Genomic DNA, 14,738 nt, shown 5'->3' with positions numbered 1-14,738 from the left:
GTCCCACTCTCGTAGAGATTGAAGATGTCTTTGGGGTCGTATCGTGCGATTATCGTCGGGACGCGCTTGGTCCAGTTGTCGACTGCTTCTTGAGGGAGAGGCCGATTCCCCAGGAATTCTGGCAGAGTTCATGCTGTGGCATGCTTTGAATCGGGAAAGCCAACCGTTGGATGCCGTGAAATCTACCTCGGGAACTTCAAGCGACTGTGTGAACTCCATGGCGTGCTCTTTTATCATCGGACCGCTGACAGCACAATTACCGGGCATAGTGGCGTGCACCTGTAATCCGGCTACTCGGAGGCTTGGGCTGGAGGATCGCTTGAGGACAGGAGCTCTGCGCTGGGCCGCGCTATGAGAGGGTGTAGGGCAGCCCAGAATCATGGCGAAACCCAATCCTTATCCGTGTCATAAGAGGCGACCAGGGTTGCATCAGGAAGGGCATCCGGCGTAAAACCTGTGCCAAATCAGTATGCGGATCATAACGGATGATCCGCTGTGGCGACCACTAACGGGAGCAGCCGAAAGACAAACAACAACAACAACCGCTGACAGCACCATTCAATGCTCGAACGAGACTGAACCACGACCACGTCATTTCGTCAATCTTTTGATTTTCTTGAACTTTGAGATATTTTCTTTCTGATTGGCACATTTTCTTCGTATGCTGTCATGATTTCGGCTTTTCTCTTCAAGATGCGCTGAACCTGTGACTTGCTGACACCGTACTCAACTGCAAAGTTACGCTGAGACTTGATTTTGTCACTATGTATGATCTTGACCATCTCATCCAGCGTCAACTTTTTGTTGGGAGTTTTTTGAGCCATGGCAGTCATGGAAAGAAGCGAATGGAAATCTGTGGCAATCTGAGCATGGAGCATGGAACTTAAGGAGCCGAGGCAGCAGAGGCGGGTTTCCTATTGGTGACTGAAATTCTGATCCAAATTCCTGCGATTTCATTGGGTAAAGAGTAATTGTTTCCGATTTAATTTCACAATCTTCTGATCATCTGGAGAATGTCTTTTTGGAACGGTTTGTTTGCAATTAGTCACGCTTGCCCAGCCAAAGAGCTTTGTATATGCTCGGATTACTCAAGGGAACAATGTCCGCACCTAATTGGCACTGGTCCGCTTGAGAGTTCAAATCTGCTTCAAGGGACTGGTAATATGGTGGTCTGTGGCCCGAACCAGGGGTGGTTCCCTGAGCCGATCAGTCAATGTACTAAATAGATAGGAATTTCTGAAGGGACTGGAGAAAAAGTGGCCCGGATGAGAGGTGGTCCTCTTACCCGTTGGTCCACATGAGGGTTTCCACTGTGTTTGTGTGTATATATATATATATATATATATATATATATATATATATATATATATATATATATATATATATATATATATATATATATATATATATATATATATATATATATATATATATATATATATCATGAAGAGTCGGAGAGCTATCACCAGCACCCTGAACAAATTACAAATTCCTTCCATAACCTGAGATGAATGCCAGGCCTGGTAAGCTGGTTCGTGAAAGACATGGGCCAAGCTTTCCACAGCCAGTCCACCAAGGATGTAGGAATTATTGTGCCTGTTAAAGAAGTACAGAGAGAAAAGCAATGCTATAAAGGTCACGCAGCTGGTATGGTAACCGGAGTGCTCTGAGAAGTGACTTCACTTGCCCAAATCTCAGCTGCTGTGTTTGTGTGATCGTCAAGTTTGGTGTTATTTCATGTATGTCTGCGATTTGTCTCGCAGCTCCTCCACGAACTTTAAAGCCTGTATTAAAAAAAAAACAAACAAAAAAAAAAAACATTTTTTTAAAAGGTTTGTCAAAGGCTTTTGGTAAATCATGAACAATTCGCTCTTAGAATAGAGCAGGTCCCACTCAACTACAATTAGTAGGTAACATTCTCGACTGTGAGGTAAATACGAGGAAATTCTTGGGTAAAGCCCCACTGGATATTGAAGCAAATTGCCTCAAAGTTTCAGCGAGGAACAGCTTCAGTGTGTGGAAAGCTTGAGGAAAGAATCCTGCACGAGTCCTCATCAGGAGAAACATTCTGTGGTTACATGTATGGGCAAAACTACTCAGTGGCAGCGTGGGTGTGACCATTCGAGAGCAAACACCTCTCTTACTCCCACAGCTTTGTGGGTCACTCTTTTGTATACACAAACAAGGCTCGAGGAAGAGCAAGAACAATGAATGGATCAGGACGCAACAGAACAAACAGAACAGTGGAGAGGCGGGAAACACCAACAGCAGGGTTGAGCGATAAAACAGAGGGAGACTTGGATAAACAATAGGTGTGGGGAGGAATGAGGGGGAGGGGAGGACACATGCGGTGGACAATATGGAAACTCCAGAGGCAAACTCTCAGGAAAGAAAAAAGTGGAAATTTGGAAGGTGGGCTTGAATTTAAAGGACAGGTTTCTGTATCATTTAACTTTAGGAAAAAAATTAATTTAAAAATAATAATGAATAGAACGGCACTCTTCAACATCACGACGATGCCTATCAATTTGTCTCGCCCACATTACATCATTATACATACTTGTACCAAGTTTGATTTAAATCCCTTCAGCTGTTCTCAAGTGCAGTATCACATTTTACCTGACATGACCTTTGACTGCTTGACCCCAAATATAATCAATCAGTTTCTTACTTCATTATACATACTTGTACCAAGTTTGGTCAAAATCAAATCACTGGTTCACAAGTTAGCATGGAAACAGAATTTTTAGCCAGCATGACCGCTGACCTTTTGACCCCAAAATCTAATCAGTTCATCTTTACATCATTATACATACTTGTACCAAGTTTGACTTGGATCCCTTATGTTATTGTGGCAACTAAAACATCACAGACAGAGACAGAAAGATAGGCAGACAAAAGGATGCATGGACAACCCAACAATATAATTCCCCGGTGACATCGTCGGCAGAGGCAGAGAAACCCGCATCACCAATTCATAACCCATTAACTTGAAAAAAAACAACCAATAAACTGGTTAATGTAATCAATAACATTGCAAATGTCTCGTGTTTGCAAACCACAAATGGAAATTACGAGGAACCGTCACAATCAGTTCGGAACAGAGAACAAGCTGGGGAATAATAAAGCGCGTATATATATATATATATATATATATATATATATATATATATATATATATATATATATATATATATATATATATGCACGCACGCACGCACACACACACACACGTTATGGGAGGGGGTGGGGGGGGGTCGGCTTCGAGGAAAATAAATAATAACGAGATTGATGATACATGAGGAAGGGATTTATACCTTTACAAATTGCAAAAGAAAAAAAAGAAAGAAGTGTCTAATCAGCAAATTTACCATCAGCATTGCTTTGTGGTTGCTCGACGAGACGCAAACACAAAAACACGTTTATGACTGCCACTTTTATCTACTGCTCCAATAAGATGTCGCAAGCATTTCTGGTAAATGAAATGACAAAGAGATAACAAACCTTTCTTTGTACATTTTGGATCTCATGGAGAGACATCTTCAAATGTCAAATCCCCACCCTCTCCCACCATGCCCGATACAAATTAAAACAAGAAAAATAGCAATCAGAGATTGCAGACCCTTGCCAGGACTTGTTTTGTGTGGCTTTGTGTGCTGGCGTGTTACGTAATTAATGAGACATAATTAGAATTGCTACTTTATAACTGCTGGTACCAAGACGTCCCGCTTTGATCGGATACCTGAACCTGCACCGTGACGTTTATAATTATTCAATTTAATTCAGAATGGGATTAAAATAAATTCAATTCATATCAAATGGAAAACCAAATAGGTTCAGTCCTGCATTCGAGTCATTAGAAGGAACCCAAACAAGGAGAACGAAAAGATGAAGTCATCAGGAGGAACCTGAATAGGATTCGGGTTTCAGCTGCTACTCCTCTCCCTTCAAACCCACCCAGGAACAACCAAGTGAGCATTATTCAAAAAAAATTAAAAATTCAATAAAATTAAAAAGAACCCACATTCAAAAATATAAAATAATTCTGCCTGCCACACCACGTCTCCGATCAAGTTGAAATTTCAAACATGTATTCTCCATCACGATTAGATCATAATTGTGAAGTTTCATGTCGATTGATTAAGCGATTCAAGAGAAATAATTTTTTTTTTGAGGATTTTCGCTCAATCCAATATGGCTGCCAGACCATGTAACCGATGACATCATGTGTGTGAACCTTTTGTTTACTCTGCCAGTGAAGGTGAAGGAGGCTGTTTTCACCCCTCTCTGTCTGTCTGTTTGTTTGTTTGTTTGTTTGTTTGTTTGTTTGTTTGTTTGTGTACAGGATAACTCAAAAAGTTGCGGACGGATCCAGATGAAATTTTGTGTCCAGGTTCGGTGTGTGAAAGACGAACCGATTAGATTTTGGTGAAGATCCGGATCCGGATACTAAAAGTTTTAAAGTGATTCCTCATCATTGAGAGATAGGGCCAAAAACGATATACAGCACGATATCTCAAAATGTTGTGGACGGATTTGGACGAAACTTGGACACGTTGGGTGCGACAAGGATGAATTGACTATTTTGGTGAAGATCCAAATCTGGATCTGGATACGAGACTTATTTAATGTTTAAAGTGATTTTTCACCATTGAGAGATAGGGCCAAAAACTGATATATAGCCAGATATTTCAAAAATGTATTGGGCCTGATATGTCTCATGGATCAGGCATCACGTGGTGGAGGCAAGTGCCCTTCAAGTTACTCATGTATAGGTGGTCATACGTGTAATGTTTCACCTCGATTTGTTCAGTCATTTCGGAAAAGAAGATTTTTGAAGGTTTTATTTTATTTTATTTTGAAATAAAAACAATATGGCTGCCAAATCATATGACCGATAGTCATCGTTTTTCTTCTGTGGACCATTATATCCTGAGATGACCATCAAAAATGTTCATACTGATCAGATGTAGCGCTCTATGCAATTGTGATATAACATCGGAACCTAAGAAGTCATTTAAAAAAAATAATAATAACTTTTGAGGAGTATTTGTGCCAAGCTTTAATTTTTTTTCCTTGGTGCAGTTTCAGAGATAGAGGTCCAACGTTTTTCTGTTTTTTTTTTTTTAACATGGCTGTCACACCACATGATCTACGACGTCATAATTATCAATAAAACATTCTACATAAGTCAGTCACTCCTCTGGGGAATTTTTTAAAAATCTCAATCAGTCAAGCGGTTGCAGAGAAAAAACACTAAAGTTCTGTACGGACAAACACACAAACAAATGAAATGAAATGAGAAAAAAAAAGAAAAAAAAAATCACTCAGTGGCACTTGGCCAAACGAAACGGCACTCGGTAAAGCACATACCTGGCCAGGCTGAATAGTTTACATTTTGTTTGTCACTGATCGATCGGATCTGAATCCGGACCTCAACCAAAATCGGCTTGTTCTCATCACCTAACAAACTCGTCCACAGCTTTTTGACATCTCATGCGATACATAGTTTTTGGTCCAATCTCTCAATGGTGAAGAATCACTTGCAAAATTCTCGGATCCGGATTCGAATCTTCACCAAAATCGAATTAATTCGTCCTCGTCACACACCCAACGTGTCCACAAACTTTATGCGGAATCCATCCATAACCTTTTGAGATGCCGTGCTATTTATCGTTTCAGCACTATCTCAAAATGGTGAAGAATCACTTTAAAAAATTATCAGATCCGGATTCGGACCTTCACCAAAATTGAATAAATTCTTCCTTGTCACACATTCAACATGCCCAACAAGTTTAATCCGAATCCTTCGACAACTTTTTGAGATATTGCGCTATATACATATATAAATATCGTTTTTAGCCCCATCTCTCAATGGTGAAGGATCACTTTAAAACACAATAATTCTTGTATCTGGATTTGGATCTTCACCAAAGTCGAATCAATTAATCCTGGTCACACACCAAACTTGTTCACCAAATGTCATCGGAATCCATCCTTAAATCCTTCGAGATCACCATCACACCATTTTAAAAAGCCTTTTTCCCTGAGCAGGTGCCAGCTTTTTGCAGGCTCCAATCATGGTACCCTTTCTTGTGGCAATATTTTTTATGGCCAGATGCCTTTCCTGACGCCAACCCTTTAGTCGCCTTCGACCCTGCAGTGATAATTACCAGTATACTGCTGCTCATTTCACCGACCTCGGAAGGATGACAGGCCGAGTCAACCCGCCTGAAGTTAATTCAGTGGCCAGCGGAGCTCGAACTCAGGACCCTGAGGATCCCAAGCCATCACCCTAACCACTAAGCCAACACCAGGCTCTCATAAATCTTTTGAGATATGGTGCTATATATTATTTTTGGAAACATCTCTCAATGGTGAAGAGGCACTTTTAAAATTCTCAGATCCGGATTCGAATAGTCACCGAAATTAAGCGTTGCTGTCCTTGGCCGGTCAACAACATACCAAAAAGAATTTCAAAACGATTGCATGAAAACTGTGGCCAAAAATCGTGTGACAGAGAGAGACAGACAGACACTACAGACCAACATACTTGGCAAAACAAACGGACCCAAATGTAATACCCTCTCCTCCGGTGAGGGTAACAAACACGAGAACATACACAAAGGGTGGTACAAATTGAGAAGCGATATAGGGTGAATGATGATACACAGCTATGGAATAGTAAACAGGAAGTGCCATTAACATCCCCATCTCACCATCTGAGCACACAGCTCATGATGCTGGGGTTGCAGTATCACAGCCCCCCTCCCCACCCCCAGATTTGTCCATTATCTACCAAAGACTGCACGTCAACATAAAAAAAAAAATGTCTCCCAATCCCTCTGTCCAACACACATATACCTCCTCTGCAAACCACACACCACTGATAAAAGACTGATAAGTAAACAAGCAAGAAAGAAAGTCGCTTTCGGCCCTTTCGCACCATCAACTTTCGGTCAGTGTTGAAATCGATGCTCGTCCAATCCATGCAAATGTCAACAGGGGTCAACACCACATGGTGTTCACCCCTTTGTTTACGCGAACACAACTTTTGCACTACACGTGCAAATGATGTGCTTTACACTTCACACTTTCAACACGGCTCACAGCGGCATGGCCGGGATGACACGGTCCCATGTTGCATTGCGCCAACTCTACCAACCTTAATTTTCCACATGGAGTGAACTCAACCCAGGAAAGGTTCATGCTAAAGCTTTCAAATTTGGGTCGGCAGCTCTCCCCGAGCAGGGTTGCTTTCAACACGAGTTGAGCGCTCTACAAGGGTCAACGCAGTGCTTAAACGACGTAGTCTGAAAAGGTTCGTCCAAAGCATACGTGCCGGACCCGTGTCAATCACGGAGATTTCTAATGGTGCGAAAAGGATTTTTCACATCAGTTTGAGTCCCTTTGCAAGTAGCTGCCAGAAGCAAGTACCTCCTTTTTAATTTTTTTTTATCATTATTTTGATATGTACACAAAGGTTCTGGGAGTTCAGAAACATCTACAACCCTGCAGCTGTATATCGGCATTGTTTGTTCACAATTATTTTATTTCTATCACCTTGGTAACATCGTGCTACTGCTCCACTCCTCGGTTTGCAGCAGCAGCAGTAGCAGCTTGCTTGCTTCCCACGGTGGTTAGCACACTCAACCAACGGGTTGGAGGCAGCAAAAGTGAAAATGGTGCCTTCTGTCATCGAGCCGGCAATCTGGGAGAAACTATTCACGTTTATTGCCACATCTGATGCCATTTAAATGCTCTATTAGTGACGAGGTGATCCATTTGAAACTGTGTGTTCGGTATATGTGGCTTTTTTTGATGCACAATAAAGATTTGCATTGGTGTCAAAGCCAGTGACCAATTGTAAATTGACAGTAGTATTTGTGTATACAGTATGCCAGTTCTCACACAATAACTTACATAGTTGGCCGTTGGGCCCATCAAAAACCTGCGCCATCATTACCAACCTACGGTTGATTGTCTATGCTCCATCCTTTTAAAAGCTGAGCATCAAGCAAGGAAGCAGAAAAAAATATAAATGATCGTTTTTACAGCCATTTTTCCCTGCTGTGCAGGGGTTTGGCTTTTTCTTGAGGCAATGTTTTATGGCCGGATGCCCTTCCTGATGCCAACCCTGGTCGCCTCTTACGACACACAGGGATATGGTACACCTATTCTAACCGGGGCATACACCGGGACCAGTACACTGGCACTCATTTCGCCGACCTCGGAAGGATGACAGGCTGAGTCAACCCCCTGGTGTTAATTCAGCAGCCAACGGGGCTTGAACTCAGGACCCTGGGATCCCAAGCCACCATCCTAACCACTAAGCCAACACCAGGCTAAGCAAGGAAGCAAGGAAGCAGCACGCACCATTTTATGAAGTCTTTGCTGTGACTCGGTTGGAGTGCGGAAAGCTAACCTCCCAGACAGACTCAGAGAGAACTTCAACCATGACACCATCAAGTCTGGTCTCTCTCTATCGAGTGCAGCCTGTGGCTGGTGGTTGCATCATTGGTTGGGATGCGGCTATGCCGCTGATGCAGTGTCCCCCTTACCAGTACACTGGTGCTCATTTTGCCGACCTCCGAAGGATGACAGGCCGAGTCAACCTCCTGGTGTATATTAATTCAGCTGCCAATGGGGCTTGAACTCAGGACCCAAGGATCCCAAGCCGCCACCCAAACCACTAAGCCAACACCAGGCTTATCAAGTCCGATAAGCAGCTTTCGTTTTAAATTTTATTTTTAAGACAATGCAATGCTGCACAAATAAAGGAGTGAGTGGGGAGGGGTTGGTGGAGGGGAGGGGGGTTGGTGGAGGGGAGGGGGGTTGGTGGAGGGGAGGGGGGTTGGTGGAGGGGAGGGGGTTGGTGGAGGGAGGGGGTTGGTGGAGGGGAGGGGGTTGGTGGAGGGGAGGGGGTTGGTGGAGGGGAGGGGGTTGGTGGGGTGGAGTGGGGTTGGTGGGGAGGAGAGGGGTTGGTGGGGAGCAGAAGGGTTGGTGGGGAGGAGGAGGGTTGGTTAATTAATTGATTTAATTAATTATTTCGGGATTTAAACGATTGCGGTCGCTCTCAGTTTCGTGCAGGTATACTTCGAGAACAGGTGCAACACAACACAACATAGCTGGACAGTGAGGTTAGAGTACAGCAACAAGAGCTGATGAGTACTTGGGTAAAGGAATAAGAATTATGGAGAAGCTCGTTGTGGGAATGGAAGAGATTGCCAGAACAACCAGCAACACAAGGAGACTTTACAAGAAATCAGGACAGTTACACAGACTTCCTCAGGGATTGACTGTCAACGAAGTTTTCGTCAAAACTCAACCTGGAAAGTGAGAATAATTTTTAGACCCTCGTGGAGGATCTCCAAGTCATACTCACGTTGTTGTTCTTGTGGACTTTTTTGTTTCACAGCTGACAGTTTTCATCGAAATTTCCTCAAACTTGGCATGTATATGTAAAAATACCCTGCGCACACAGTAACCACCTCCGATTTTGAAAATTCCTCCCAGAAAAAAGTTATGACGTCAAAATATCTCAGCTCATGGAAATCGCCTAAAAAAATAATCTCCGAAACTAGGCAAGCTTTTTGAATTCTGTTTGCGGGAATCGAACAGGGCTTTAGCAGAGATGAATTACCGCACATATGATAAATCACTATGACGTCATATCAATTTTTATGACGTCATTCCTATTTTTTGACATTTTTTGTCTCACAACCCAGAGTTTTCATCGGATCTTCGTGAAACTTGCCCTGTATATGCAGAAATCCCACGCGCAGGCAGCAACCATCTCCGATTTTGGAAATTCTTCAGAGAAAAAAAAAAGTTGACGTCATAATATCGCCGCTAATGCAAATCGCCTGTACCATTATCTCCGAAACTAGGCAAGCTGTTTGAATTTTGTTTTCGGTAATCAAGTCGGGCATTCACACAGAGAATTTATCGCAAACCTGATACATCACAATGACGTCATATTCGTTTTTATGACGTCATTAAGAGGACGAGGATCTTAGCTTATTTGAGCTTGTTTTATTTTTTATTTTTTATAAGGAAACAACAATGGTGTCCTTTCCTTTCACGATAATGCAAGACCGCTCACAAGAGGCAACGAAGTGCGAAGCTATTTCAGATGGGGCTTTACCCTGAAGATCGTCCTTTCGTTACTTTGGGCATCAGGTCAATCATCAGGTCATTCATCACGTGATCAGCATGAGGAGCCCACGACACGGTCCGTACACCATAGACGACGACTGACGGGTTCATTGCACAAGCAAAGCACGGGAGGGAAGAGCACGGATCCGGCTCAATGACAGACGGACTGATCACGGCGAATCACGCACGAAACGAGACTCGGAGATAAAAACAGTTGAACAAACGAAATGTGACGTAAGCAGCCGTGCTCACCGTGTAGTACGAAAGGAGTCCCGTGTTATAATCGAGCAGGAACCAGCGGTACTGCCAGCCCTGCATCACGTTCGTCCACTTGCTCAGCGGTCCTTCCACCAGAGACGACATCGCTTGAAACCCCCTGAGAAAACCGGCGCTTCCGGCTGGAAAATTTAATAGGGCGGATGCTCGCAGCTCATTGGCTGGGAAGATCACGTGCCTGATGGAGTCCCCGCCTTTCGGCGCTGAGCCCTCTGGGTAGATGATCAGTCAAACTTGTTTTGTCCATCGCTGTTAATGTTAATGGTGCGATAAGGGCGACAGCCATCACCTGTTACTGTTCATTCCCAGCGCGATGCAGTGTTCTCCTCATATCAACTGTAAATTCACACCGCTTCTTATTATTATTTTTTAGTAGCGTCTCGCGAAGCGAACGCTGCTCAAAGAGCTCGGCGTTCATGCTCAGCCAAAACCTTAATCTCGAGGACTCGGCTCTTGTATGTACGAGATCCGGATCTCCTTAAATACTGAGCACATGTACACATCCTCACATAGACGGTGCCTTTTGCGAGCGTCTATCATGAACTTTTAAATATATTCGGACATTTTCTTTAAAGTTTCGAAAAGTTCACGTTACTGTTTAAAGATTATTCCATTTATCGTGTTGTAATTTCGTAAATACATTATTTATTTCGTAAATACACGATATATCGTAAATACGTAAAGACATTATGACGCGTTTCGCTATTGGCTTAATCAAGGCACGTGACGAAATATCGGAAGTTGTTGTTGTTGTTTTTTTAAAATGTAAAAAAATATTTTTTTTTTTTAGCCGACAGAATCTTGAGGACGCTGCTCGTGGACACATTTGTCCTTGTTTGGACTCAAGAAGAAGAACCAAACGAGATCACAACGTGTACGGACTGATTTGAAAAAGGATGAGCGGGGGGGGGGGGGTCAACTGATGACCGGTTCAATAACACTGGTCTGAGTCATTTCAGAGGTCTGGGTTTTCTCAACGCTTCTTATACGCTTTTTGCATGCTGAATTAAGAAATGTATCTAATTTCGTTCAATCAGGTCAAGTTCTCAATTTAAAGGAAAAAAAAAAAATCAAAATTTTTGTTTTTTTAATTAGCATTTTTTAAAATTTAAAATCAGACTTACATTGACAGAAAATGTACAAACTATATATATAAAATGACGCACAAGTACCGTTAATGTGAAATTCAACGTTAAAAAGACGAAGGAAAACAGCGAATGCTGGAGCGACTGAAGTTGGGTGTTACCAGAAACAACGATTTATCTATATTTTTCTGAAATTGAAATGAAAGTAATTAAGAAGGCACTTTCTTCCACATTAAGTGTACTTGTGTGTCATAATATGTATAGTTTGTACATTTTCTGTCAATGTAAGTCTGCTTTTGAATTTTAAAAATGCTAATTAAAAAAAAACAAAAATTTTGATTATTTTTTTTTTCCTTAAAATTGAGATAGCATAAAAAAAACTTGACCTAATTGAGAGAAATTAGATACATTTCTGAATTCAGCATGCAAAAAAACATAAAACAACCGTTGAGAAAACCTAGACCTCTGAACAAAAATATTTCAAATGCAGCCCAGTGTAATCATTATCAAATAACATATCTATTTAAATAAATGCATTTCCCAACAGCCACACTTTTTTCTTGGTTTATTTTAATGGTGATCTTGTCTCCATTACCCTAAAAACAACAACAAAACAACAACAGTAGTAGTCATTTTGCAAGAACAGATTTATAGGGGTACACAACTCCTCGGTCGATATTATGTGTTAAGGTCTTGTGGATGGTGGTGACTGAGCAAAACGAACACTCGTCGAGAATGATCTTTCAGTCGTGGCAGGGTTGTGCACACAGCCTGTTTAGGTTGTGCACATCACGTGTAATGACATGTTCAATGCATCACCAGAGTCTGCAATGTTGTGACCTCCATCATGGGTACACCAGCTGACCGCATCCGATCACGTCGCATCTTTACAGCCAATGGTCAATTCCTTGCTGTCCACCTCCAATTACGGTGCATCAGGTATATCCACCATGGTTTCCACATTCTTCTTCTTTCGTGTGCAGCACGTGGCTGTTTAACGCCGAGTTTAACGTCCATCCAAGGGATGGAACACACCTCGATGAGTACCCATACACACCCCAACAGGTTACTAAAAGAACACTCTTTCAAGAATTTTCAAAGCAGGAGCAAATTTGGCTCATCGAGCCTGCTTGATGGGTCATCTGCCCCAGAATCAGCAAGCCCAAAGCCAGTAACAAAGATCTTAACCTCAGGCACAAATGATCCCAAGATCCAGTTCATGCGAAATCAAATGGTTTTGGCAATGCTTGCGGGACCTGTCATACATGTCATATTGAGACATTTCGGTATCCACTTGCGCCATACACCAAACTTTCGGACAATAAAGTGCACCATCGCAAAGTTTACCAATGTGGGAACCATCTGTGACCTTCACAAGGGTCACAGTGGTTGGAAGAGGACAGGTCGTAGTGAAGAAAATGTGGAAATGGTGAGACAGGCGGTCGTTCAGAGTCCAAAAAAATAGATTTGACGACTTTCTGCCGAGACAAACATTCATAAGAGCACCGTTCAGAGGATCCTTCGCCAAGACATTCATGCCTTTCCATACAAAATTCAAACGGAAACGGTGCTTACTGATCAACAGAAACGCAAACAACTAGACTTTGCAAATTGGTTCTCAGGAAAGTTGGACGAAGATGCAGACTTCCTCAAAAAACTTCACATGATGGACGAATGCCATGCTCACTTGTCCAGGGAGGTAAACAAGCAAAACTTTCGTAACTGGGGAACTGAAAAATCTGGTAATGCATCAACTGAACTGGTGCCTCGATCTGTTCTCAAAGTCACCATGTGGGTGGCGGTTGGTTGGTATGGGATAATTGGTCCATACTTCTTTGAAGATGACCAGGGATGCACTTGCACGGTAAACCAGAGGAACTATCGCGAAATGATTCAGGAATTCTATCTGCCTGAGCTACATACTCAGGCCCGGAGGAGAAACAACCTGATCCAGATGAGAACCCAGTGCTTCCCGCCCCACACAGCCAGGGAAACAAGGCGTTTTCTCAACCAGCATTTTGAGGGCCGCTTTATCTCCCTCTACGAAGACGTTGAGTGGCCACCGTATTCCCCTGACCTTACTCCTCCAGACTTCTTCTTGTGGGGGTATCTCAACGACATGATCTATGGAAACCCTGGGCCTCAGACTCTTGATCAGCTGAAGGAAAACATCCACCAAGAAATCCAGAACATTCCTCAGGAAACGTTTCCCAAAGTAAAGGACAACATGACAACGCGTTTGCAGGCAGTGATCAGACAACGTGGAGCCTACGTCGAACATGTGGTCAAAAAGAAAACGACGATTCTATACCAAAATTTAAATTTTGGTGGAAATTTTGACATTGGTACAATAAACTTCAACCTTTCAGCTTTCTATCCAGCCATATATGGTTTAAAAAATATATATATATGTTATGACCATCCTCTTTGAAGATGAAAAGTTGTATTTTTTTGGGACACCCTGTATTATATATATATATATATATATATATATATATATATATATATATATATATATATATATATATATATATATTGTTACGTTTGAGGGGGGGTATGCATTCAAAGGGTAATTAGGATGTTTAATTAGGTATGCCATGATGTTCGAGTTTCCCAGGATCTCGATGTAATAAGTTGCAATTCAGTGGTGATAAGTTGTCTAGTAAATGTTCATTTCTTCAAGGGGGGAAATGATAATTGTCACGTAATTAGATAGGGACACGGGATAGGGTAAGTGTGTGCGTAAACCCCTTTTGGTATTCTCTGGAGACTGGCCGTGACGTCACAGGACAGTGCAGCGGATGGCTCCGCCCCGTGATCACGATTGGCAGAAGGCGACAGCGGTGGGCCAATAAACGGCTCGATTGGAAGTGACAAGGACAGGAGGATAAAAAGGTTCTGTTCGGGGTCGAAAAGGAAAAGGAAGAGGAAGAAGATCGGGACAAAAAGATCGTGTTTTTTGGTGTGGAGGCTGTTGCGCGGAGAGCGTCCTTGTTGTGATGATTCGATCGTGTTCTTCATCGTGTCTTGGAGCCTTGCTGAGCCTCATGCCTCACCTTGGTTGGCTCTGGGGTTCTGCTGACTCGGAGTACGGGGTCGAACGGCGGGCGGACCTGCCTCCCTCTCCTGCTCGCAACTTGGCGCCAGAACTGGTTCCCTGGCGGCTGTGAGCGGACTTGGGCCAAGACCAGGAGGTCGACAGCACCACGGTTTCTCCTG

At 42.7% G+C, this 14,738-nt stretch overlaps 1 protein-coding gene across 6 annotated transcripts in view; it reads right to left on the bottom strand.

Moving 5' to 3' along the window:
* OSBPL9 (oxysterol binding protein like 9) overlaps positions 1 to 10,584 on the bottom strand; it is a 98,806-nt gene extending 88,222 nt beyond the window's left edge. For 2 of the 6 annotated variants that reach the window (XR_015049135.1, XR_015049137.1), the window contains exon 1: positions 10,411 to 10,584. Coding sequence is in view for 3 of the 6 variants with exons in the window: in XM_085845529.1 (XP_085701655.1) it covers positions 10,411 to 10,521 (111 nt within the window). In the remaining 3 variants the exon portion in view is untranslated. Of the gene's footprint in view, positions 1 to 3,371; positions 3,396 to 10,410 lie in introns of those variants that run through there. The other 4 variants (XM_085845529.1, XM_085845528.1, XR_015049139.1 and 1 more) reach the window with 3 other exon arrangements.
* Between the last annotated feature and the right edge of the window lie 4,154 nt (positions 10,585 to 14,738).

This window comes from Eptatretus burgeri, chromosome 11 (genome assembly GCF_056783735.1).
Source record: "Eptatretus burgeri isolate ZD-2024b chromosome 11, Ebu_testis_v1, whole genome shotgun sequence".
Lineage (NCBI taxonomy): Eukaryota > Metazoa > Chordata > Myxini > Myxiniformes > Myxinidae > Eptatretus > Eptatretus burgeri.
The sequence above is the reverse complement of the archived record's forward strand: the minus strand, read 5'-3'. Positions and strand labels throughout refer to the sequence as shown.